We start from the raw sequence: 27,705 nt of genomic DNA on the forward strand, positions 1-27,705 counted from the left end.
ACATTGACTGCCGCTGGCCAGTCTGACGGCCAGTCAGTCGGCCGCTGACGCCAGCGGCAGTCAATGTAAGCGGGCTATAGTACTAGAGCTAGAACGTACCCTGCCGGAACGTACCCTGGTACTATTTAATATGCCGGACCGTACCTCGCCTACTCCACTAACGAGTCTAGGGAGTCGCCTACTCCCTAACCCTAAAACCTTAACCATATCAGCTAGTTACCAGGGTACGTTCCGGTATACCGGACCGTACCCAGGGTACGTTCCGGCAGTACCCAGGAAGACATAGACCCTATCAGCCTTAGTAGTACTAGATGCTTATAAGTTAGTAACAGGTGATTTGTAATTGTTTATCAACTTATGAGAAGTTACTACCCTTCTTCGAGTAGTAGACTGAATATGGAGTGAAAGCAACATCATGAACATGCAGCAGTCCATGAATGCTACTGCTGGAGTGAAAGAAACTCCGGACCATGCACCCTTCTCTACCATTTCCATTTATTCTTTTTTGCCAGTCTTCTGCCGTTTCTTGGTCAATTTAGCAGACTTTACTAAATAAAATTTTATATGTAGATCTATGTAGATGCTCAATAAAGTCTAAAGACTGGTGAGTGCTGTGTAACTTAGACCTTGGGATATGGATAAATAGCAACCTGAAACCCACTCTACAGTGTACCAGAACAGCGAACAAAGCGATGGGTGTACTGAGATCGATCAGGAAAACATTCATATGCCAAGTACGTAGATAAAAGGTGTTTTCTTATCCTGTACAAGACGTTCATCAGACCCCACCTAGAGTACTGTGTGCCAGCCTGGTCACCCTACTATAAGAAAGATATGGACCTGTTAGAAAAAGTGCAAAGGAGGGCAACCAAGCTATATATATAGTCCACTCTATACGTAACCTGGAATATGAGAGGAGACTGGAAATCCTAGGTCTATATTCACTGGAACATAGGAGAGTGAGGGGAGACTTGATCGAAACTTACAAAATTTTAACAGACAAAGAAAACATTAATAGCAACCAATTTTTCACACCGGCAACCGGAATCACCAGGGGTAATCCCTTGAAACTATTCAAAAATAGATCCAGGCTGCAATTGTGACAGCACTTCTTCAGCCAAAGAGTGGTGAATGCATGGAACGCACTGCCAACATTTGTTGTCGAGGCCAAGACGGTCAACTGCTTTAAAAAAAAAAAACTAGACTTACATTGGACAGATATGGGTATTACAATAGGCCAGGCCTAAACTCAACCCATCTAACCTTAACTTTAAGTCTTTAACCTAACCTAACTAATGGATGAAAAATTGGAATGTGAGCGTAAAACCAGCTTTTCGCATTACCCTGTTGACCAATGCATGATCGGGCAAACAAGAAACATTATGTTCAATCTTGACTGCAAATATATATATGAAAGTCATTGTAAAAGCCCAATCATCGCATTGGTGTATCGACAATAGACTTGGATCCAAAGCTAACCCTTTTTCCGTTTTAACTAATGTGAATACTTTACTTTAATTGTTTGTTTTAACCATTGAAATGACAGAATCAGTTAAGTTGCAGTCCAAGAAAGTGCATGTCCCACTGCATTCACAATTGTGTTTCATGCTGTTGTTTTGCACGTGTTATGCTAATTTTGCAGATTTTATTTGTGAAGAGCATGAATTATTTATTTAGGGAAGTAGTGGTGGTCAATCTATATGTCGGACCCTCAATGACAGTTAAACATTAGAATTATACAAGTTTGACCTTTTTGCAGTACATAATCAATTTATTAAGGCCTAAGATTATGACACTGAACCAAGGTCTTATGCTAAATATCCAAAGAATCGTGTTAAAATCATATATACGTCATTGGTGGCATCATTATGCTGTAATATTAATAAGAATATGACTATGTGAACTGTCAAACCAAAACACTATTGATTTATTGTTTATGTTTCACAGATAAATTAGTTCTGGCAGTATATATGGCCCTTATTGCTCTACAATAATATATAATGCAGAGCAACAGAGGCTCCAATTAAGGCTAGAAGCAGATTTAAATGTGCCTAATCAATTTTAAAACACAGAAAACTATGTAGCATGTGGTTGTAAGCAGACCTGTGCATTCATGCATGTACATTATATTAAAAAGAGTACTTTACTTTGCTGAATTGTTTTTTTAATGTTTTTCTGTGCATATCAGCCTTTCAAGGCTGATATGCAGCTTCAATCATTTGTTTTCATGAGAAAAATTCCATCATTTTTAGATATATATATATATATATTACTTTGATTGATTATCTATACAAAAGTTTCTGGAAAAATTTGGTTTGTAGTCAGATTGTGAAATGCATGCATAATAAGCTGCATCTTTTTAACTTTAATTGATCTTTTAGATGGAAGCATCTGCAATCTTTCATCTAGCTACTAGACAAGCCGTGAAAATGCACACATCATAAACTGCATCTTGTAGAATATAAGTGGATAGTGTGCATGGTTCAACCTCACACATGTGGGCTGCAGGCGTCGCGATACCATAGTCCGGGGCTATTAACAGAAAGACCAACAGCATCCTGTCTGCTGTGCATTCCCATATGCGTAGTTTTCTTTTTCTCCAAAAATTGGTTTCAGCACTGGGTTGCGTTTCTAATTTGGGATGGCATGACTAGACTAGCTGGTGCGTGTTTGCTGTGTCATGCTTGGTGTGAGAAGAATCGTTAAGAAATAACTGTTTTGTAATAGAGTATTTTCATATGTATTCAACTATTCATAGAATTTGTATTTATTATTTTCAAGTATTTATTAGACAATATGAAGCCATTTGTATAACCCAAAATAATACTACTACCTGCTTATATACCTTCCCAGTACTCTAATGTATCATACCTAGGAGGCTAGGAGTGAAGCAGATTCCATTTTTTGCAATCACTAACATTTTTCCTTGATAGTCAGACATAACAAATACGAAAAAAACGAGGCATGTGGAATTGCAGCTCATCGTGATGGACACTGAATGTCTTTTTGTACAGTCTTGCATGCTATATCTGCCAGCAATAGCTCGCGAGTCAATCAGCAGATTCAATCCGTGTGAAACTTCGACGTTGCAATAGACTAAATTTCTATGGAGCTGTGAAGTGCAGTTAGCCACCAGCTTTTGGTGAGCATAAACCTTTTTCTGTATTTCCCACGCAGAGTGTTGGTGTTCCCACCGGTATCCAGTTATCATAGACTACTGATACACAACATCGCACAGACGTTTACAGAACTCTGCACTTTCTCCATCGGGCAGGGGCCTGAACGACGTACAGTCGTCTGCCTGCAGGAATTGGCTCTAGCTTGGGCTACTTCGGAAGGGTATGTTTTGCTACTCCATAAATGCAGTGTTCTCATTAGGAACCGGCCACCGGCCGAATTTACCGTCTACTCTGCTGTTTCGGCCGGTTACAATTGGCTCAAGTATATTTAAAAAAACAAAAATATTTATTCGCCAAAGTGAGTGTTTTATGAGCTACTACTAATAAATCAGTTGAGTATATTTGTATGCATGTTATGTGCACATGCAAGAAGCATTGTCTGTTTTTGAGTAACGCTATTTCTGTACTTGTCTAACTCTTATAATTACTAAATCGTCATAATTTGGAAACTTTTGGTGAACTCTGAATGTACCAGGAGAAACCAAATTGGAAAAAAGGACCATACTGTAATCCAAATGTGTCTGTTTACTGCAGCTCAAAATACACCAGATTGCATCTCAGAGATCTAGGTTTTAAAAAAATTTTTTTGGGGGGGTGCCCCCAAAACCCCCCGCCCGGCGCCCGCACACCGCCACGGCATGTTGCAAAAGCATTTGGGCCTGGTACTATAAAAGATAATGAAAACCCTGTAAATGTATCATGTATCGGGTACTGAGAGTGTATATTTGTATACTATATTCACGATGGTGTGAATTTGAACAATTGCAGCCTCGTTTTGCACTAACTGTTTAACACCTTCACGTGTTAATTTGACCTAATGACCTTGTGACCTAATGATGTAATGACCTTGCTGTGCATTATTTCATCAATGGGATGCTTTCTTCTGTGTGAGTGTTGTCGTCAACTATTTCAAGAAACAACTGAAAAGTTACAACTAGCAGTGACGTTTCAATGTTGAATGGAAAATGCGAAGGAGCTGTTGTCAGAAACAAAATTAGTCTTAACATTAGTCTTAATATTACCTTTTTATTAAGAATTGTTGAGAGAATTTTATTTTGTAAAGTTGTAAAATTTGATAGGATTTTTCATTCTCGTAACTATACAATGTTTCTGTCAGTTGACGGTCTAAGAGAAAAGGTTCATGGTAAGACTAATGTTAATATTAATTTTGTTTCTGACAGAGAACCCCAAAATAATAATTTTAAAATTATGAAATGTATTGAAAGCCCAACATGCTTTTAGGAAGATTGCAGAACCAGAAATCGTGTTATATTCTTGAAAACTGTGATGGCCACTGGCCAGTATGCTGTTCCTTCTTCATTAGCTGGCCAGAGACTAATATGAGCTGTATATATTTAGATTGTAATAAAGAGCAGATGCGTGGTGTGAGCATTGCCTGCATGCTTACATAGATGTGCTTGGACCAGTCTGCTTCTAGTCCTGCTGTGTATAGTGGTTAGTGGACTGGTAGCATAACATATTCGCTGACAGACGTTCTCTCTCTCTCTCTCTCTCTCTCTCTCTCCCTGCCTCCCTCTCTCTCCTCCTCTTCATTCCTCCCCTTCCTCCTACTCCCTCTAAGAGCTCCTGTAAAATTAACCTTTTTAGGTTTTATGTTCTCTCGAACTACATCACGATGAAAAATAAATATTCAATCCTGAAGCGTGCACGCGCATTCCTCGCAGACTGATTAGCCGGTTTGTTATCTGCAGGGCAACGGAAATGATGGACAAGATCAAGGCTGGTACTAGCAGCAACCCCGCTTCGAGTAAGAAGCTTGGCAAGCTCGCGACATCGGCCGACACGATGACCGCAGCAAGGCGGATGGATTCTGCAGGTAGACCTCCACGTACTGCGTCGTCCTCGGTGAAACCTTCCACTCTGCCTTCCAGGTACGTAAGATGGGCACGGTGTCACGTGCAGCGTTATTGTAGAACAGATTTAAAAGGAAATCAGTGGCAGGCAAACACAGTTCCTTCTTACTACGGTCATGATTTTGTTTCGGCTATAGCAGCTGTATGACAAATAGAAACAGAATACATTTCATTGTAAATTGATGCATGCAATGGTAAAACTGTTAGTGACTTCTAGTAAAACTAAAGTAACTGTTAGTGTATTCTAGACTAATCTGAAATCGTGTGACTCATGCTACCTGTGATAGCATGTATGACAGATGCGGTGGGATGCTGTGCTTTAGAAGATAGCTCACGTGCACATATACAATTATTTGAATGGGTAAAAAATGTCAGTGTTAACCATTTATCGTGTAAAAAAATCATTTTTGGAGCACAAGACAGGCCGTTTTTTGCCACTTAACTCCAGTTAACATCTATTATTGCATCAGCCGTGAAGTGAACACGTATAACAAATTGACCGACTACAGCGCTGCTTGTTGTGACCATTGTATGTCGTCGGATTTTTGCTTGATTCGCGCCAACGGCGCTTTTACGGCCGTTTTCAGCCGAAAGCCGCCGAGAGAACTGAGCGACGTCTGCCGACGGAATCCGCTCCCAACGTCCTCCAGCGGCAGTTCTCGCCGCAGCTCGGCTGATTCCGCGTTGTCGGACGGAAACTCCCGGCCGGGAAAGAGTTTGCCGGAGAGGAAGCCGGCGTCGCGGGGCAAGCTTCCCGATCGGGCGAGCGGGCACATTTTGGAAGGAAAGCCGGCATCCCGGAAGGAGCGGCCCGCGAGTAGTGACTCTACTTCCAGCCCCACCGGTGAGTATGTGAGAGTCGGATCGTCTTAAGCCTGCCTCGCGTGCGAGCCGTCGGCTTAAAGTAACTATTGTGAGAGTTTTCCAGTGTTTTCACCACTTTCAGGACACCTACCGTTATTGCTTGAGTAACAGCAATTGTCTAGAGTAACAATAAAATGTCTTAGAACCTTCATATTCTCCAAAAAATGCCAGTTTTGAACAACTAGTTTTTGTAAACAATCGTTGCCTGTTATCTTGCACTAGGCGGAAGTATGGATTAGCTTGTGGTGAACACTGCTTATCTGCCGTAGACATGGTACAGGCTCTCTCAAATCATGCACTTGTTTTCAATTCATCACCGACACAAATACAAGTTTACCAATTCTGCCATTATATATAGGCATTATCGGCATACGATAAAATTTATTGCTGTTACGATGTGGTCAAATCTATTTTTCTATGCTATAACTGCATAAAATCTTAGTATGTTTAATGTTGGTGTAATCAGTGATATTTCCGCTGTGAGTTGGGACTATATTCAGCTATATTTAGTTTTTCTGAGCAAAAATCTCGGAATAGTTAGTTTAACTTATCCCTTATTATATTATATTATTAACATTATCCCGTCGCTCCGTCAGCATCTTCGGCCCCGCGGCGCATCGTCTATTGAAACGCCATGGAAATGTGCATTCGTGAGTTATGCGTTCATGTGCCAATGGAGAAAGAGGATGGATTTAACTTCTGGAATGTGATAGAAAGGATGATAGAACTAACACTAACTCATGGAAATGTGCAGAGTTATGCGTTCGTCTGCAGATGGAGAAGGAGGACGAATAACTTCTGGGTCGGTGACGCCGGCGAGTAAGACGGTGGCCACGTCGCAGCAGGAGCAGAAGAGAAGGCGGATGGAGGCGTCCATCTTAGCATCGGAGCGCCCTCTATCGGCTCCGTCAAGCAGACGCAGGACGGTCGAGGGCGGCCAGCCAGCGTGTACACGGTTAGCCAGTGCAGCACTCGGCAGTATTCGGCCGTTCTCAGCAGGTAGAGATTACAGGATGCGACTGAACTGTTGCGGTTTGCGCAAGCTTACCATGTTTATAACTCTCACATGTTAGTTGAAGTTGTGGGAACTTGTTCTTTTATAAAAAAAAAAGCAAGTGCTATCACAAGGTTTTTGTAAATTTATGTCAGATTTTATGGTTAGGGACACTCATAGTTATATCTACACCTTGATTATATAGAATCTTTCCTTGATAGGTGGCAGCCGACTGGTGGGAAAGAACCAACCAGTAGCAGGGACCACAACTTCTCAGTCTTCCAGAAAAGCCACAGGGGAAACACGTGAAGGTGAAGCAGCAAGGTACGTTCATGGTGTAAGCCCATAACCTCATTGCTATCATGCAAAGGTGCTTAGAAGAAGAAGAACAAAAAGAAAACAGGTCTACCAAGATATAAGGCAGTTTTCCACCTGTTCTGAGAGCAGATTATTGTTATTTTCTCTGCACAAATGGCATGCTTTGCAATCCTGTGTATTAATGTGCCAAGATAAAGTGTGCAAGCAACTGGACAAAGCAATGCTCGATTGCAGAATAGATCTTAGCTTAACATTGTTGTGTTTGGCATATTTGGCAGAGGAAAGATGAAGAAGCCTTCGCAGCAAATCTACGTTCCGCGAGCGCAGCGGGTCATCGAGCAGCAGCAATCTGATTCCCACAAGGAGGTGGCAAAGGGTTCGATAACAGAGAAACCAGCGTCTTCATCGTCGTCGACGTCATCAACCGGCGATAAGGACAGGTCTGACAAAATCATCACCAAGGTTGCACCATCTTCTAGGAAGTCTCTGACAAACAGGTCTTCTGGCTCTACATCAACATCTGTGGATGCAAGGTCAATACGAGACAAGCCAGCGGGACACGCGAGCTCCAGTCGAATGACGGGTACCGTGAGGAAAGTTCCCTTATCACCGAATTTGAAGCAAGTAAAGCCAGAGACAGCAATCAGTTCAAGACAGGCGAGCATACTGCCGTCGGCAAAAGGAGTAGCAAGTACAAGAAGCAAGGCTAGAACAGGCAACACTGAGAAAGCTCAGCTCAGACGACCGCCGAAACCAGCCCCTCAGTCGGTAGCAATGTTCAGCGAGGATTCAGATGCTGATCTCGACTCGGAATCCTGTGATGAGGACTTCATGTTTGTACCTGGAAACAGGTTCATAGATCAGAGCGAGGTTGAGATGGAGGTATCTAGCAATAACCAGCAATGTGACCTCATGTCTGGTGGTGACGGCTTGAGCTGTAACGTTGCTAATACACCAGAAATTGCTCATGGGTCTTCACAGGCCATAGACACACAAGAGCAAGTGCTTGAGGTCACTACAAGGTGCAGAAGCCAGGAAGATTTGGTGTATGAGGCACAGACCTGCCCTGAACTGAGCATGGCATTGGATTGTGAACCAGATACGTGGAGTCGTACTGTTCATTCTCAACCGCTCGAGACATTGTTGTCCTCTAGCGGTGCAGACAGAGACATTGGGCAACCTAACAGTGCGAGTGAGTCTTCACTCGATAACAAATCTAGTCCAGTCGCAGAAGTGGTTGCAGCTGAATCGAGCAATGAGGTTGTGGACGAAAAACAGTCGGACCTATCACAGGTTGATTCTGTTGCTGTGGCAACTGATGAGCCGGCTGCATCTGTCATCGATAGCCACGCAGGTTGCCATGTGAACGAGACAGGTGTAAGTAATCTCATCACTGTCGAAGATGTAATAAATCCGCCAGCTTCATTGAAATGTCTTCCACAGCCAGAGAGAGATCAAATGCCTGAGGAGTGTTCCTTATTGCCGTTGGAAACAACCTTGCAGCAAGATGCAGTTAGTGACTCAGTAGAAAGTGCTACTACTAAAGTGACTGCTGCAGAAGAGTTAATTACACCAGAACAATTAGAGCCTGATGAACAGCTCATCACTACCACTGAAGTCTGTGAACAACCTGAAGTTTCAGACCCGGTCGTGAATCTTTCTCCGGATTCGCCTGTTGTGAGATCGCCTCTTGGCTCTGAAGGCTTAACTTTCACTCAACAGAGAGAGCGAGAAACACCTGGAAGTACGTTCGGTGATGCCGACGATGCGATGGATATTGCTTCAGATGCGAATTCTCAGGGTGCCAGTGAACTATTAACTGAGTATACGCAGAATGTCACAGCCAGATTGGAACAATCATCACCGAATACGATCGTGTCAGTAAACGTGCTGCATACCACAGTAATGTCCACCGATGAAGTGTGCGAAAGCAGTGACAGTATTTCTCATACCACCTCTGGTGAATGCTTGCTCCAACCAGCATCAACCCCAGATTCTGCTGTGCTACTTGACCACGCATCATGTGGAGAAGACAATAAAGAGAAACAACATTCACCGGAACCAGAGAATATGAGTGAGATTTTAGGGAATTGCCAACCCGACACTGTAGAGGTAAGAATGATTATTCCGGTTTTCAATAGGCTCCTGCAAACGTGTGAGCTGTCTGGCTTCTTCTTGTATAACTCCATCTTCATTCGTAAATAAAATCTTATCTTTGTTTACTGAGGGGAGCTTCAAACCTTATGCGTCCATGTCGAAACACGTACTCTGCTTTATCCTGTATTGTGTAGGCTGAAGACAATGCACCTCCATCGGTCCAACAGGTCGATACGCAAGATGCGGGCGAGTTTGAGGAGGATTCCTGGGAAGCACATTTCGATGAAAATGGAGAATGCCTAAACCCCGAACTCATGAATGAGGTGCCATAAACATCGTCACCTTGCAGCCACTGATTTTGTTATGTACCCTGTTTATTTTGTGAAGCCTTTTTTCATGAAGTGGTTCCGTATCAAATTTTGCATGGCTACATACAGTGTTGATCTTTGGCCTCTTCTGTTTTCGTTTGGTAATCTCTTTACATTTTCCTATGCTCATCAGTAGTTGCTTACAATAATACTTACCGGCCAGCTCTTACACTAACATGGTATTTATTTTTTAATGTAGATTTGATCTTACTGTTGTGTGTTAACCTTGCTACCAGTTACACACGAAATAATTATCATTACCAAACATTGATGCTGTGCTTACTTGCAGTTAACCATTGCTGTGGGTACGGTTGCCATCGATTCACCCCAGTTTGACTACTATAACTGGAAGCCCAGAGAACCGGTGTTTGATGAGGGAGAATATGGCCACATTGTCGAAATATCTGGCTTTCCCAGCGAGTTTCGCGCAGAGGACCTCATCTCGGTTTTCTCTGCATTTCGGTAAAAGAACATATCACTTTTGAATTTCCAGATTTAAACTGAAATCGGATTTTCCTCAGTAAATGGTTTTTAGTAGCACATCACCTTTTAATCATTATGTACATGCAATGAACATTGCTCTGATACATCAATTTTATTGTTCTTACTGGCATAACAATCAATTATGTATTAAATATGATAATTAGTGTAAGAAATGAGAGAAAAGCACCTGTGGTTGGCCACACTGGAGTAGAGTGAGCAACTTACCCATGTGTGCCAATGTTCATTTTTGATTCATAAGTTCACATGCTATATGTTATGATGTAGATACTGTTGCACTGCAAGCTATTGTCAAAGCAATATTGACTTTTGTAGCTAGCAAGTCATAACTAAGGCACATTGATTTTTTTACAGAAACAAAGGTTTTGATATTAAGTGGGTTGATGACACTCATGCCTTGGGGGTTTTCTCTAGTCCTATTGCAGGTGAGCTCACAATCTAACTCTTGTGAAAATTCACATGATAAACAGTTAAACATAACCTTGCTGAGACCCTGTACTCACTCATTCATGGCTAAAACAAATGTATGTTAAATGCAAAAATATGAATACAACTTCCAACATTCCAAACTGTAATGAAAAAGCTTAAGAATATACAGTAAACTAATGTTGTCATGGCTTTGCTCTGTTATTATCCATACGTTTGTAAAGTTACACACTGGTAGGTATTTCTTATTTGTTCTTGTGCTTGAGAGATCTACATCTATATTTTTACAGCTGCAGAAGCACTTCAAATGCAGCATCCCCTGGTGCAGACAAAACCACTTTCTGAAGCCAGTAAAGAAGCTAGAGCCAAAGCCAAAAGGAGCCAGGGTAAGATATTGAGCAAGCCTATTTTGCTCCACTACAAATCTAGACCACATCTTCGGGTAAAATTGTATACTTTGAAAATATTTACCATCAAATAAATGGAAGAGTAAAACGTGCAGTATGTAGTACCAAATTGCACTCAATGCAGAGTATTGGTAAACCCGGATGTAATGTACAATCAAGAGTACACAATAGGAGATTAGATATAGATAGATAGATCTCCTATTATGTACTCTTGGTACCATGTAACTATGACAGTGACACACTTGGCGTTCTTACATTGCAGAATTCATACAACCATACAAAGCCCGACCTGAGACATCTGCATCGGTGGCACGGCGTATGGTAACTGGTGCCCTTGGTCTGCGTCCTAATATCAGCAGAGAGCAGCGTGAACATGAGAGACAAAAACTTCGAGAAGCTAAAGGTAATGCGTACGTGTTGTGCATGGCAACAGAAAATACTCTGCTAGAAGAACCTCACTAATCTGGAAAGCTTGTGACTAGACCAGTTATGGATTAGTGAAATTCCAAACCATTAAAGCTTGGGTTAAATAATGCATATTCTTCATTATTACTGATACCAATACAATGTAAGTATAACCCTAGCCCGGGCTTGATTCAAATTGTCTAGTTATTATAAACTCATCAGCAGAAATGACACATTATCCATGCTGGTAACAAAGAAACTATTCAACTGATTATTAATTAAAAATATTACTGATATTTTATACTTGTTAATATAATAATTATTTGTACAGCCTATTTTAATAGTGATGGAAATACACAGATGGTTTTTCACTTTTCAGATAAAAAGAAGCTAGATGATAAGCAAAGGAAAGATGCATGGGAAGGTTTGTGATATACAAGTGTCAGTGGTAGAAATATCTTATTTTTAAACCCAATCCGTATTGTGAATATTTGTATCACATCGGGAAAGTGTGTGAAGATGCTTATCAACCTCCAAAGCAATTCAGGTGTCGCATTACATCAGGAAATTTTTCATGTTAATAATGTAGATACTATAGATGTAAACACGCGAGTGGTAGTTGTACATTTGGTGAGAGCTAGAGCACCACACTCTGCAGCTTATCCATTGATACGTCTCGTAGCTACCCCCTCAACAATATTAATCAAGTTTAATAATTGTCATTTTAATTGCAAACAAAATCTATGTACTTGATACAACCTAAAACTTGCTCCTATACTTTCGTAGTTAAAATTTTACAAGCTCGTGAGAGAATCACTGTATGGGACAAAGTATTTTAAAAGCGTCTGTGCAATAAATTGTGTTATGGTGTATCGTATGATGCGTATTATAATACTTTCGACCTAAAAATGTTATTTTTATAGAACAGTTATGTGGAAAGAAATGTGAAAATATTCTACCAACAAGCTGTTGTTGTTTTTTCACAGAGAAATAACAACCAGTTAATACAGTTAAATTCAGTACCATACTACATGTGTTTTGCATGAGTTTATGGTCGCAAATTAAATTCTCATCATGTATGAAGATTATATATTCTACATGTTTCTACCTGTGAATGAAATCGGTATCTGAAATTGCTCTAATGAATATATCAAGAGCTAATAATGCATATTATAAGTAAATGAACCTGCATGAGTCTCCATTTTAAGCCAAGTTTTTTTGTTTTTGTAAGCTCTTCATTCTGTGTGAGTGACCTATTGCGTATTGCGTGTATATATATATATACATGTACATCAGGAGTCTGTCAATACTGATCGACTATTGATAGACTCTTGATGTACATACATAGGGTTTTTCCCAGGTTTTTGACGAATGTAAGCCACATGCCTTCGAAGCTGAAGCTAATTTGCAACGTCGCATAAATCCCGGACATGCCACAATTTCTAGTTGTTTACTTTTGACAATCCCGACATGTTTTTCCCGCTGTTTCCACAACTTGACGTAGATGTCTACAGACCGATTAATTTTACCTGTATATTGGGGCTGCTTATGAAACGTGTAATACCCGTTGTACTACCCGTTTCTGCACCCTCACCATCCGTCCATAAACGACATGCCTTCTGACATTCCTGGGGAGAACTCTGATATATATATATGTATAATGCATGCATATACGTGTATGTGCAAAGGTTTCTACGTATTCTCATTCTTGTTGTCCTGCTGCTTTTTTTAGGTTTTTGAAGTTTTTAATGGTACCCAGTATAAAAGTGGCATTACACTGTTTTTAGGACAGTCATGAAATATATAAATATAGTTTCAGAATATACAGAAACCAGCAACGTTTTGTCCTATAACCCACCTGTATTTTTGTTGCAACCAGTCTACATTGGAATTTGTAAAATTTTAGTGAATAAAGCATTTTTCATAAGCAATGAACATTTGCAGTTTATAAATTCTGATGTGTGTGTGTGTGTATGTACATTCGTATCACAATACATTTACCCTCGTAGAATTTACAATTGATTGTCGCATAAATCAGAATTCATTGCCATTCAAATGTGTTTTTGTGTAAAATTCAATCTCAGGGCTGCCAACTCTCACGCTCTCACGCTGATCTTACAATATCTCACGCACAGCAAAAAAATGCTGAGATATCTCACGCATGAATATCTCTTCATGAATAAAACGCTGAAATATCTCACGCACAGCCAAAAAAAATCTTACAATATCTGAAAACAGTCACTTTAGTATGCACCAAATTGCACAAATTGAAGTTATAAAATGCAAAAGCTCCCTATCGTGGGAGGGGGGAAACCCCTTCCCCCCCCCCCACCTCGGTCGCTTCTCGTATCTCACTCTCACCTATCACCCAATGTTGGCACCCCTGCAATCTGGTTTTGGTAATTTTCATATGAACCAGTGTGCATCTAGATGCATTTATACACGATCTGCTCAGGGCTGCATAATCTACGTACTTGTAATGCGATGAGAGAATAACAACATTAACATCATATTCCTAACTAAAATATTTATTCACACAAGTATATATATATTATGTATGATAAAAATGCTTTCAAACATGTTCTTTATAGCATGGCTACACAATGCTGTAAAAGTTATTTACAATAGTTAGATATCGACATACATTAAAAAAAGGAATAGAAATAATCGGATGTCAATGGCAATTACAGCAGTGCTTTAATTTTTGCTCTGTTATATTTCATTAAGCAATTACTGCCTGAACTACCACAGGCCCACTGTCAGGCTCATAACTAGTTATGAGATCCTAAATCCAGAATGAGTCTGACAACAGGCCTCAGAAGCATTACTTCACAATGAGATGGCACTAGCAACAGATTTTGATTTTGTCTAAACTGGTTATGTCTGAATCATTCTTGATGCCTTTTATAGCAATGCATCCACAAAATAACTAGTTTCCCTTTTCTTAAAACAAATATATTTTTTTCAAATGATGTTAATAATTAAAATAAAGTTCTTTACCACTGCTATACTAACATAGAATTCCTTACAAGGGTCGTCTTGATACTACATGTGTACAATCATTTACCAGAGCTCCTCTTCTGATGGCAGACTCGATAGCTCATCTAATTCTCTCATAAACTGTGAGACATCAGTTGTTTCTATTGCCTCAACAGTGCCATCAATACCTGCAATAAAATATTCAAATGTAAACACAACATACAGTCAATAATCAGATAAATAACTCCAACGATAAAAGGAAAGTAGTCACCAACTGATGTTCCATGCAAAATGTTTAATGTAGAACATAAATAAATCGATCTGCAATATTAAAATTCCAAAATTATTATCACACTTGCCAGAAATTGGGGTTTGGTTGTAAGGTCGTAGAATTAGCTCCAACGTGGGCCGTGACCACTCCTCGTCACTACCTTCTATGTCATTATTGCTAGCTAGTGGAGGGTAACTCGGTCTCCAGCTGCAGAATTCTGATACGTATGTGCTTATGCGCTGTGCCCTTGGCCAGACGCTCTCGAAATCATCTGAATAACAAATTTTAATATCAGTCAACATACACTGATAAATTAGTTCATGAACATCATTCTAAAAACAAGTAATAAATTAAGCAGCATGTGGCAGTAAAGCACAAATAATTTTAAAATGTTTACTCAATGCCGGCCAGATTATATACCATTCGCGCAAAACAACAATTATTGTTGTGTGTGCATACAATTCCTTAGTGATGAAATTTAAAGAAACCCTATGAAACACCAAATGTTAAGCTTTAGAAAAGTAGAAGTTAATCATCTTAAAAATAAGAATACTTGGTAGTTTACCTGGTTCATCCTTAGTGACATGCATGATTTCTATTTCCGGATAGCTGTCGCCAGGCACTTTAACTGGTGAAGATACTCTGGCACAAGAGACAGACTTCAATGTTTGTTTGAGTGCCTGTATAGAAACAGTTAAAACAGCAAAGTTGTAGTGTTTTTACTATACACCAAACACAAATATATTTTGGGCCATGTATATGATTCCCAATCTCAGGGTGCGAAATTAACGGTACCGGTAGTCCGGACTCCGGAGTCAAATACTCCCTGATTTACTGTCGGACTCCCTGATTTGACATATGCAGGAGTCCGTGTGACTCCCTGAAGATTCTGCTATACTAACTAGTTTGTTCCAGAGCACGGCCTCGCGGAATTACCGTATTTTTTCACCAAATCTTTAATTTTGAACTTCATACTACAGACTCCCTCATTTTGCTGTGGACTCCCTCTTTTTGAGGGCAGGGAGTCTGTTGGACTCTCTTGTTCAAAAGTTAATTTCTACCCTTGCAATCTGATATCAACAGTAAACAAGATGAACCACTTATATACTAATGAAAATGCTTAGCCACCAAAAACAAATCTTGCACCCAGCATAAATTCGAGGCCATTACACAAAATTTTGGGCAAAACGAAAAACTTGCCAAAATTAAATGCCACAAACAGATAGTGGGCGAACATAAATTCTGGCCCACCACAAACAAAATGTGACCCAAATAGAAATGCTAATGACCAATCACTTGTAAGAGGACTAAGTATTTCCAAAACTGGTGTAGAATATTGATTCTGTACTTGGTGCATGGTGCAAATCCACTTCAGGCACCTTAGGTATCACGAAGTGATGCACAGATTTCTGTGTATCATCAACTGATGCACAGATTTCTGTGTATCATCAACTGATGCACAGCCTTTCAGTATATCAAGGAATGATGCAAAAACCCTAACCCTAACACACTTTGTGATACCTAAGGTTATACTTTATGACTTAGAGGTTTAAGGTTTTTTGCATCATTCCTTGATATATGGAAAGTCTGTGCATCAGGCCTTTATGATACACAGAAATCTGTGCATCACTTCGTGATACCTAAGGTGCCTAAAGTGGATTTGCGCCCTTCCTATCTTCATATCATCATCTCATTATACCGGTATCTGTTGTTTGTCCACATTTGAAGAGGATTTCACACATTGCCGGAGCGGGGTTTCTGATATACTCTTGCTGTTCTGCTTGTTTATTGCTTGAAACTTTATGTTGCTCACATTCCCTAACGCATGTCGTGGGACTGCTGATGTTTGCCTGCTAGGTGTTGGTTGAAAGGTCTTACCTGGAACAAAATTAATTCACGCTGTGATAAAAAAAAGTGCTGGTGTTGGCATAGGTCTAGGCATTCGTACAGGACAGAGTACGAATTGGAAATGTCATTTACAGCCATAGGATTAAAACCAAAAAGAGCCTGGAAAAAACAAGTCAAAGATGCCATCTTAAAAAGAGTAATTAAAAGAGACAAATTGAAAACTAGAGATAAAACAAAAATGAACATGATAAACATTGAAACATACGGTTTGAAGGATTATATGAAAGAATTATCATTTACTAATTCGTTTTTTTGCATTTAAGTGTAAAACTTGCATGATTGATCTCAAAGGCTACTTTAAAAATTAATCTAGTGACAATATGTGTAATAGATGTACTAAGAATATAAAAGAAGACATGGAACACTTATATAAATGTAATAGCTATAATATATGTAAGGAGGGACAACGAATAGAAAACTGGACAGGAGACAACCACAGGTTATTGAAACCAGAGTTAGATTATGTATGGAAAATACTGGTGACTAGAAACACTAACATAGCCTAGAGAACTAGAACTCTCTTTTTCTTTAGATCAGTGGTTCCCAACCTTTTGGACTCCCCCTCCCCTAATTTTGTTACGCTATCTCCTGGTACCCCTTCGCCCACCATAACAGGGGCGTGTACAGGATTTGTACCAGGGGGGGGGGTCTAACCGTAATCTATGTTGCGAGCACGCGAAGGGGGGTCTGGGGGAGAACAATTTTGAAATTAGACCCCCTTAGATACGTTTTCTGCGCAAGCAGGGGGGGGTCCGGACCCCCTGGACCCCCCCCCTGAACACGCCCCTGCATAAGAAAAATGAAGAACCAACACTGATGTATTGTCATAAATATTTTGACATCATGTTTATGTTTTATTAATGCAGTCGCACAGCGAATTTTTCCAATCAAGCGCACTGTGCACTAAACGACAGTTCAATGAGAAGACTGCTGCTGCATGGCAGAAACTAACTTTTTGAGCCGCGGTTCAGTTTTTGACAGACTGACTCTCATGTCTCTGCGGATGTCAAGGCGGTTACGGGCTTTTGTCTTGATTGTAACCATCGCTGAAAAGCCTGCTTCACACAGGTAGCTGGTTACAAACGTAACTAGAATTTAGAAAGGAAATAGCTTCACGAGCCATAGCCAGGTAGGCCTCGCGTATTTGCTGACTGCACCAAAATTAAGTTACTGACGTGGTTTTGTAGGAGGCGCTTCAGTGGATGTTTAGGAATAATGTCGCTACTGCCCTGACGCACAGAGGAGTAACCCTACCGCGCTCGTGCTGCGGGGACGTATGTCTACTGCTGCGCTGGCACACGTAGGGTTCCTTTCCCTCCTCCCTCCGGCCCATGCTGCGTGGACCCTGCTGCTGCTGCACTGGCACATTTAGGGTCCCTCCCCCTCCTCCCTGCGGCCCGTGCTGCTGCGTGGGCCTCGCTGCTGCTGCTGCGCTGGCACGCGGAGGGTACCACTCTGTCGCTTGCTTGCCTCGACCGAAAACCATGATTTGTTGGCACTGTCGATAGAGATGCCTGAATCACCCGCTGATTATTATATAGCACTACTTTTGTTTAAATTGTCTAAGAGGCTTCCCAGGTACCCCCTGTGGTGTTCGCTGGTACCCCCAGGGGGTACTAGTAGAAGTAGTAGTACCCCCGGTTAGGAACCAGGGCTCTAGATAATCCCCACACCTCGTAGAATCGAGTTCCTTGTGAAATACAAGAGAGGGTACTAAGATACAAGATACTAGGCCCCTAGTTACCTAGTAGTACTAGCCTAGGAATCAGTTTGAACGACGTTTCTCTACAAAATACAATTACTGAATTAGGCCCCTACTATCTTTCGCCTATTATTAATTTACTAATCATTTCCTGTAAATGCCACTCAAATGCTTCTCTGCAACACGATTTCACCACGCGCACGCCGCTGTGCACAAACAACAAAAAGATACAGAGTAAATGTAGGCCTAGTGAGTAGGCCTAGTGACAGTAGTTTAGGGCCTACACAAAACTGTTACTGTGATAATTTGTTAGCCACAAGTTCCCATCTCGCTTAACACTACGTGGCGAGAGGTCCGCCGTGTAACTAGTCGGAGAGCCTGGTCGGTTTAATAATTTGTGAACGTCAAACTGACAAACAGTCAGCAGGCCTAACTCATTGACCCCTAGTACCTTTCACAGTCCCACTGTTTCTGTCAGAGAAACTTGACAATTGAGAGCCTTCCACGTCACGGTATATTTCCATAGTTGTTGTGGAACCGACAATTCACGATAAAATACGGCAAAGATAGAAAATGAGCCAACTAGAACTTTTTTCGAGTCAAACTGACGCGGTATCGGGTCACGTGATTTAAGTGCTCACGAAACATCGCGAAACCTAAGAGGTATACGCTAGACATACTTAATCCATAAATGCTAATAATTTATCGGCAAAAAATAATATTATACAAATGCCAGCTAAAAGTTATCTACTTTTTATGTTATAAAGGTGTATAAATTAATGTTATTTTAAATTTTGCAAAGTATTTATACGATTTCAGTACTAACTTAATTTTATATGATTACAATTTTATCAATTGCTTCCTCCACGCACGACTGACTATTGCGTGCATTTCGGAAGCAGATTTCATATTTTTGTTGAAGTTTAAAGGACCTTTATTTATATCTAATAGAAGAAATTCAATAAAAATGGTAAGAAATATGAGAAGTGACGCTGCGAGTGCATTGGTCTCAGACCCTGTTGACAGTAGTACATTGATCTTCGAGTGTTTGTGGGTAGAAATCTGTTTCATTCACGATTCGGCCAATGCCATGGATGATGGACCGGTCATGGCCTGTCACTCGCAGCTAGGGCCTGCATACCTCCCAAAGTGACGCGTCGTCGACCGACCAATGGGAGCGCTCGCAGCTCAGGCACTAAAGCTGATAAATATAAAGCTAAACCCTAACCCTTACCAGTAACCAGAGAGACATGATACAAGATTGCGTGGCACAGCTTTGCTGTTGATCCTGCGCGCTGCGTGCGGATAAGACGCACAGTTCCGCGGGATATGCGCACGCGACCGCGGGGATGTTCAAGTATGAAGCGCTGTCCGCAGTGGAGACGTGCGCAAAATTTGAGGCCCGGCGCACGTCTCCACAGCGGTCAGCGGATGGTCTGTAGTTTTAGAAGATGACAATGATTATATGGACAATATTCTAGAAATTGGAGATTATAAAACAGTAAAAAAATCGCTCAGTCATGCTCCAGATTAGCCACAAGTTCCATTCTCGCTTAACACTACATTGGCTACTGTTCCTACGACGTGTAACAGTTGGAGAGCCTGGTCTGTTTATCCCCAGATTAGCTGAATCAAAAATATTAGAATTTAATATATGAACAAAACAAATATAGTAGTAAATATAAAATTCACAAACAAAGAAAGGATCGAGGGGATTAATAGGCAACCAAGTAATAAAAAAATGCACCAAATATTCATACCTAGGGGATTTAATTAATGATATAGGAGGTTATAACGCTATTATAGCTAGTTCGAACTGAAAAAATGTAGGTTAAGGGAAATAATTAATTATTATGGGCAAAAGAGCAAAATTGTGGAAATCATACTATAGAAGCAAGAGTGAAATTATGCGAATACACAATTTTACCTTTCTTCCTAAATAACAGTGAAACATGGACTAACTTAACTAAGGAAGAAGTAAACATATGTTGCAGGATATCCAAAATGATCTAAGAGATGGCGCTGTGGCATGTAAACATTGGCTCGGAAGCGAGTTTTTTTGCCGAAATGTTTACTCAATGACGCACTCGTTGACTTGCGACAGCGAGTGAAAATGCAGAAATTTTTTCTCTTCGATGCGAAATGCATCGGCCGGGCATTTCATTATTTACGAAAAGTCAACGGGCTGGCAGTAGGTACAGGAGTCAGCTCACGTCGTTGACGCCCCATTCATGCCCATCAACAAATAAGGCGGGGCTTATTGTGCCTACAGATATGCGAAAATGAAAGAAAAGAACTTGGCACTGTGCGCAAAACAGCGTGTTATATTCGTATTTGTGCCAAACTCTATCGTATGAAACCGTTCTAGCCTAGCAGAATGCCCTAGTTCCTGAGATCGGCGATTCCATGCTCGCATAGCGCTCTATGGTACTTAAACTGCGGCGTAGACTGTGAATGGAAGACACAAAGTGTCGAGCCTCGGCATCATGGCCGCATCACGTCTAGCTCTAGTACTATAGCCCGCGTACAGTTGAGTTGCTGCAGGCCTGCGGCAACTGTACGCGGGCTAAAGTACTAGAGCTAACCAGTAACTATCCACTTGGTCTCAGTGTCACGATAGCCAGCTTAAAGCCATACTATGCGCATCTACACGTTAATTTCTCCAGTACTGGACTAGCAAATACTTCGTGTCATGCATAATCACACTACCTTATTACAAAATAAACTCTAGTTCCTTCCATTTCACTGCGCGTTGTCTTATAAAAGGCATTTGAAAATACCTCCAATGTTGTTCAAATTATCCTATGTTGTTGACACTTTCGCGTTGCCCTGCTAAGCAACCGCACAGCGGTGCTGCGGTATAGCGGTACAGGTGTAGCAAATATAAAAACATGTGACGTCACATAACCGCTTTGAGGCTAAATTGTTTGGCAAACAAGTCGGCGTTGGCGCCAGAATGTCAGTTTTCTCACCTCTTTCTTGTGGGTTTTAAGCAAACGCGCAGTGAAATGGGAGGAACTAGAGTTTATTTTGTCATAAGATAGTGTGATTATGCTTGACACAAAGTATTTGCTAGGTAGTACTGGAGAAATTAGCGTTCGGATGCGCATAGTGTGGCTTTAAATAATGCAACCACAAAACATCGCATCAGCTTTAGTGCCTGAGCAGCGAGCGCTCCAATTGGTCGGTTGACGACGCGTTACTTTGGGAGGAGCTGCGAGCGCTTCGATTGGTTGGTCGACGACGCGTCACCTTGGGAGGTATGCAGGCCCTAGCTGCGAGTTGGCATGTCATCGTGTTTCACATGCGTATAAACAGAGGAATTGCTCCGACCTGTGATTGGAGGATAAAAATAGAATTCGTGACGTCACGTTTTCATTTTGCATATTCCGCCGCATACGCTATTATGTTATGACCGGTAGGAAAGTGTACTAACTGTCATATGGCGCGAACGATCTGAGTAACATTTCTATAAGTAACTGTATAAATTCTAGCTATTATAGACACATGTGTTAAGACACAAGAGTTTTTGCTGCCTGTTATTTAAAAGCAGCAGCAGGAGTTTTGCCGTTTGTTTATGTGATGATGTGCACCACTGTGGCGAGTGCTGGGTGAACTTTGACCCAACGTCGGTCGCTGTCGCTGCAGTGTGTTTGCGCCAGTCGCCACGACTTTTGTCGTTATGGTCGGTCGCTGTCGCTGCAGTGTGTCTTGGCCTTTAGCCTTAATCTCTGTGAATTTTGAGTCTATTGAAGCGCAATTAGTCTAATTAATTAGCAAATATGCACGAGCGGTATCGCTCATAGACTAGTAGTAATATATGCGGATTTCATTCTCACTACACATGGCAGAGCCTATGTGGAACAAATGCATCAAATGAGCTATTTACCACTATCTACTTCAACCAGCCCATCTGTCTCTTGCTTGCTAAGCAGAATGTTTTTTTTTATTCTTGAAGACTTGAAGTAACCTTGGTTCAAGGATATAAGAGCTGTCTCCAATTCATTTTCACAATGTGTGACATGTGCAAATGTGGACAGCTCTTATATCTTTGGGTCGTAACTTGTATTCCTAGCAGGGGCTTAGAGCTGCTTATTATGGAGATGGCAAGCGTAGAGTGTAAAAAAATTTTTGAGACAGTTGGCGAGTTGAAAATATTTTTTTAGGTATAGGGTTAGGGTTAGAGTACAATAACATTAAAATTTTATTCAGTTAATAGATTATAGATCTTATATGAGGATTTTTTTATAAAACAGTGCCTACATAAACGATAGAAACATGGAGATTTAATTTTCACAATTTTCAGAACTCTGCTAATTTGGGCATTTTATGAATTTTGTAATTTTGACATTTTGCTAGGGGTCATAGTTTGGGCGCTGGTATTTGGTATGAAAATTGGCTTGGATTAGGCCCTGCCTGGTGACTGGTGTGTGACTGTATGATTTTTTTTATCTACCTAGAAACCTCTAATGCTTCATGGGCATGAGCGCTCAGTCACACAAATAAAGTACAATCGAGAGGGAGATCTGCTTTTCTCATGCTCAAAAGACACGGAACCGAACGTTTGGTGGTCTCTGAATGGGGAGCGTCTTGGAACGTTTAAGGGTCATACTGGAGCCTGTTGGTGCATTGATGTTAAGTGTATCCTTTTTGTCTGCAGCAATTCTGTTATGAAGTCTGTATGATTTTCAGCAGTAAATTGGTTGAATGCATTTATAATGTGGTACATGTATGTGTAATTTTGGTAAAACATGCATTATAGAGTATAGTAGCCGGTACAAGAAAAGCATGTTGCTTATAGAATATTCTGCAATACTGAAAGGTATATATATAAGTTATGTATAATATATAGATATTATATATATATATATAGATAATATAAGTTTATGTAGAAAAGATATGCTTGTTCTTTGACGACAAAAAAATATCAGGGGACACCTCAAGTGTTATTACAGGATCTGCAGATAACACAGTTCGGGTCTGGGACTGTAAAACAGGTTTGCCTCTATTTTCCCATATTATGCAAGTGTTGTATTATGATGGAAGTATATATGTCTATACAATATATTAAATGTGTCTTAGCCGTATGTTAGGCAGTTTATGCTGATACAATATGTTCTGATTACTTTGAAAAGTGTGTTCAACATCTGTTATGCAGGGTGCGAAATTAACGGGAGTCCGGAGTCAAATACTCCCTGATTTACTGTCGGACTCCCTGATTTGACATATGCAGGAGTCTGTGCGACTCCCTGAAAATACTGCCATACTGACTAGTTCGTTCCGGAGCACGGCCTCGCGGAATTTCTTCCTTTTCAGCTAATGTCCAAAGAAAATTTGGCAGACGTGCAACTGCATGAATCTTAAAAATAAGCACATGCGTTATTGTTAATATCTTGAATTTTGAACCTCAGACTGCGGACTCCCTCATTTTGCTGCGGACTCCCTCATTTTGCTGCGGACACCCTCATTTTGCTGCGGACTCCCTCTTTTGCCTGCGGACTCCCTCATTTTGCTGCGGACTCCCTCTTTTTGAGGGTAGGGAGTCCGTTGGACTCCCTTGTTCAAAAGTTAATTTCTACCCCTGGTTATGTAATAGTATCCTTGCTATATTCTATACTAGCCCCTACTGATTCAATGTTTAATGTCTCTAGGTGCATGCTTGCATAAAGTAGATGTGAACACTGCTGTTAGGAGCTGTGGGTTTTCCTACAGTGGTAACCTTATCATGTACTCTACTGACAAGACAATGGGAAAGGAGTGCACAATCAACCTCTATGACCTGAGAGATGCAGCCCAGATGAGTAAGCACAAATAAGTTCAAAATTAACCTACTGACGTGACATCATTTTACAATTATATATAAGTACATAAATACAGTTTCCTACATAAAAATTGGTGCCCTCCATCCTATTTGTAGTCCCTGCAAACATTGGCCGATACTACTATTGTTGCCCTACGTGGTTTGCCCCTATGCCCTCCCCATAAATTCAATCTTGTGTATAAAGTGTTGTTAAAATGTAAGTAGCATTAATTAGTCTCTTTTGGAGGAAATATTTGGCTTGGTGCCTCCCCAAATTGCTGTGGTGCCCTGAAACTACCAGTTAAACCAATTGGTAACAATTTCTTTAGTGCTAAAAATATAAATTCAACCCCTGTAATTATAACTTCCTTTCAAGGGAAGCATAAAAATCATCCTCTATAGAGGTGTTTCCTAACATAAATGTGGACGTATTGTTTTTGCATAAATTTCACGTTTGTTGATCTATGTAAATGGTGCATCTTTCAGAAAACAATGAGCCATTGTTGACGATGCTTGTAAGTGGTTCGAAGGTTACCAGTGCTATTTGGGCATCCATGGATGAGACGATAGTGAGTGGGCATGAGAATGGAGATGTTTGCAAATGGGATATAAAGGTAATTATGAATTGCAAACCTATAACAGGAAAAATCCTCGTTCAAAGGCGATGTGGGTTATGCGTAATGTTTGCTATTCAAACTGATGGGTATATTATGCTTTAAACTTTGTGATCTAGTTTTTTAACGAGTACCTAATAAGCAGTGTTATCAGTTCATTGACAGACATACTTTCCCATTTTAAAGCTGTGGTTGATAGTGAAAGCGTCTCTCGTGTCATTTCATTAAACAAGAGGCGGAGGTGTAATGAACAGGTCTTTAATTTCTTTTTTTTAAGGTGCATCATATAAAACTTGACTTCTCATGGGTTTCTGTTGCCTCACTAAAATAGCTTTCAGTGTGTCTGATATATTTCAATCTGTTTATAGACCGGTTCAATAGTGAAGACTGTTAGGGAGCACAGCAAAAACGTCGTGGACCTTCAGATGAACGAAGACCAGTCAATGTTCATCACTGCTTCCAAAGACAACCATGCGAAGGTAAATTAAAAGACTCAGCCTAACTTTACCTAACAGGACACCTATCTCTCCAAATATAATAAAATATGGGGGAAAAATTAGGTATAGTAATTTCTGTTTAGTTTATAAAATAAGGGAGGTAGTTTTTCCAGGAATATTCTTCCATTAATATTTCGCTAACAATCTTGATAGGTTTTTGTTTGGTATGATTTATCACTTACTGATGCATGTTTCAGCTATTTGACTTAGCAACGCTAGACCTGCTGAAGTCGTACAAGACAGAGCGGCCTGTTAACTCTGCCTCTATATCTCCCATTAAACCACACGTAAGTACAACGTTGTTAAACGTCATGAATGCCAGATTTTTCCCTATTCATATTTCAGCAACATGGTGTAATGTATTTCCTTTGTCTAACATTTTATAAAGGTTTGAGATGTGATTTGCCGGTTAGTCTGGTTGTCATTGATCGTCAAATTTTATTGATGCAATATTATGAGATAAGCCCTTTTTTATAATTGTATATCTTGTCAAATAATACTGCAGTCCAAATACTAATGAAACCATCACCTTCAACTTCAAGTCTTTTGTTCCAAAAACAATGATGGATTGCTGAGATATGGATGCCAATAGCAACAGTATTGCATTTTTACGAAAATGAAAAATCTGATTCGCCTAGTGGGTGCCGACTAGTTTTATATATGCTTATATATAACTGCTTATTTATAACTGCTTATATAGCATAGAATTTTGCTTCTGTGATTTTCACATAGGTTGTTCTGGGCGGAGGTCAAGAAGCTATGGATGTTACTACCACTTCAACACGACATGGAAAGTTCGATGCCAGGTTATATCACATGGTCTTCGAAGAGGAGTTTGCTCGTGTTAAAGGACATTTTGGTCCAATCAACAGTCTGGCATTTAATCCTGATGGGAAGAGGTAACCTTGGTTTAACATACAAAAAGCTGCATAGATTTGCTTATAATACTAGCATATATACCATTAAATTTATTTCCTTCAAGGTACCTTCAAGGTTTTCATTTGTGTGTAATATGTTTTCATGATAGTCGGATTATTTTCACATTTTCCTATTATTGTATTTTACATCCACATCAGTAATTTCTGTTACGTAGAATTTCAGTGATACAAATTAGCAATAATTCTGTAATGTACGATGTACATATTTACTAATTCTTGTCTATTCATCTTTGCAGCTATAGCAGCGGTGGAGAGGATGGATATATTAGAGTCAACACCTTTGACCCACACTACTTTGAATTTGAATTCGAGTTCTAGAAAATTTTATTTGGAAATATAAGGCATACCTGTAAAAATCAAGATCTGTTGCTGCAGTAAATCTTTACAGTTTATCCTGAATGGATAGATTTCAGCTCATACTATACATATTTTCAACCTGTGTAGCAGGCCTCTGTATGCACAAAATATCTTATGTGCAAACAGAGGCCTGTAATACAAGTTGACATTTTTCAGTTGTTGCAGACTGTCTTTGTTAGCCTGTAATTTCTGTATGAGATTGTAGGTTTTAAGACTGTTGTACAGTTTTCTTGCAATAGCTACAATACTGCAATAGCTACAAGAACTGTTGAAGTATACAGAGTTGGTTGAGCAAATGTCTCCAAGTTTATGTACCCAGGGCTGTAGTGGCCTCCCAAAATGTGCTACTGCAGAAAAATGTAGGATCACCAAGTCATAATAGCATAAGTAGAGGTTACGGTGTGTGCCGCAGTCGCGAAGCCCATGCGGGGGGTCTGGGGGCCCTCCCCAAGAATATTTTTGAAATTTAAAGCCTGGAAATGGCATTTCCTGCATTTTCAGGCTATGTTGAAAGCAACCAATTCTGATTATCTTAAAAGGTCAATTTGTAAATTTCAAAAAGGAATGCAGCTAAAGCTGATGTTTTGACTAAAGTATCTAAAATAAATATTATGAGTAGGAACTATGACTGCACACGCATGTGTCGTTTCATCTCCTTGGTATATCTAGCTCCTTGGTTCCCAGCACAATTTTTTGGTCAAAATGGTGCCACGTACGGCAGTGCCGTGCTGCCGTGGCGGCCGCTACGGCCTTGGTACCTGTTTGGTTTTGTAGGGCATGTCATAGTGATTAATGAATGTTAAGTCTCTTTACTAGTAACATAAATTGTCCTGCTCTTGTATATGCTATTGCATGCATGGCTGAAACATGGTGAATCGATGTAAGATTTTTAATTCTGCAGTATAAAATAAACATTTTTGAGATTCCAAGTGAGTGTGTTGCATTGTAATATTTCAGAGGGAAGTAGAGATTGACAGCATATATAGTAGTGTACAAACCGTATACTAGTTGAACCACGTTTTATTGTCATTTTTATACTCGCTCAATATCCAGGGAAGCTGTATTGTATTTCTAAGATACAATAAAAGTACATAGAAATTCTGATTATCTTAAAAGGTCAATTTGTAAATTTCAAAAAGGAATGCAGCTAAAGCTGATGTTTTGACTAAAGTATCTAAAATAAATATTATGAGTAGGAACTATGAC

At 40.2% G+C, this 27,705-nt stretch overlaps 3 protein-coding genes across 3 annotated transcripts in view; 2 read left to right on the plus strand and 1 right to left on the minus strand.

Annotated features, from left to right (window-relative positions):
* The window catches only part of LOC106807375 (coiled-coil domain-containing protein R3HCC1L-like), a gene marked incomplete at its 5' end in the record, with an annotated part of 14,626 nt that extends 1,258 nt beyond the window's left edge, over positions 1-13,368 (plus strand). The window contains 12 exons of the mRNA XM_014809691.1: positions 3,178-3,339; positions 4,892-5,071; positions 5,641-5,897; positions 6,692-6,916; positions 7,133-7,235; positions 7,508-9,341; positions 9,521-9,649; positions 9,984-10,156; positions 10,550-10,620; positions 10,912-11,007; positions 11,291-11,431; positions 11,813-13,368. Of these exons, the coding sequence (XP_014665177.1) occupies positions 3,178-3,339; positions 4,892-5,071; positions 5,641-5,897; positions 6,692-6,916; positions 7,133-7,235; positions 7,508-9,341; positions 9,521-9,649; positions 9,984-10,156; positions 10,550-10,620; positions 10,912-11,007; positions 11,291-11,431; positions 11,813-11,865 (3,424 nt within the window). The remainder of the gene's footprint in view (positions 1-3,177; positions 3,340-4,891; positions 5,072-5,640; positions 5,898-6,691; positions 6,917-7,132; positions 7,236-7,507; positions 9,342-9,520; positions 9,650-9,983; positions 10,157-10,549; positions 10,621-10,911; positions 11,008-11,290; positions 11,432-11,812) is intronic.
* Positions 13,369-13,945: 577 nt separating this feature from the next.
* Positions 13,946-18,937, minus strand: LOC106807385. The gene is made up of 5 exons (XM_014809701.1): positions 18,745-18,937; positions 16,383-16,561; positions 15,249-15,363; positions 14,772-14,954; positions 13,946-14,600 (listed from the first exon to the last, which is right to left on the minus strand). Exons 1-5 carry the CDS (start codon positions 18,815-18,817, stop codon positions 14,497-14,499), a joined length of 654 nt encoding a protein of 217 aa, XP_014665187.1. The 5' UTR covers positions 18,818-18,937; the 3' UTR covers positions 13,946-14,496.
* A 227-nt stretch (positions 18,938-19,164) lies between these two features.
* LOC106807383 (eukaryotic translation initiation factor 3 subunit I-like) lies at positions 19,165-26,488 on the plus strand. Its single transcript, XM_014809700.1, has 9 exons — positions 19,165-19,263; positions 22,754-22,934; positions 23,225-23,290; positions 23,945-24,094; positions 24,580-24,707; positions 25,076-25,186; positions 25,402-25,491; positions 25,937-26,103; positions 26,379-26,488. The coding sequence occupies exons 1-9, from the start codon at positions 19,261-19,263 to the stop codon at positions 26,458-26,460; spliced, it is 978 nt and encodes a 325-aa protein (XP_014665186.1). The 5' UTR covers positions 19,165-19,260; the 3' UTR covers positions 26,461-26,488.
* Positions 26,489-27,705: the final 1,217 nt, after the last annotated feature.

This window comes from Priapulus caudatus, unplaced genomic scaffold (genome assembly GCF_000485595.1).
Source record: "Priapulus caudatus unplaced genomic scaffold, Priapulus_caudatus-5.0.1 Scaffold211, whole genome shotgun sequence".
Taxonomy (NCBI): Eukaryota; Metazoa; Priapulida; class Priapulimorpha; order Priapulimorphida; family Priapulidae; genus Priapulus; species Priapulus caudatus.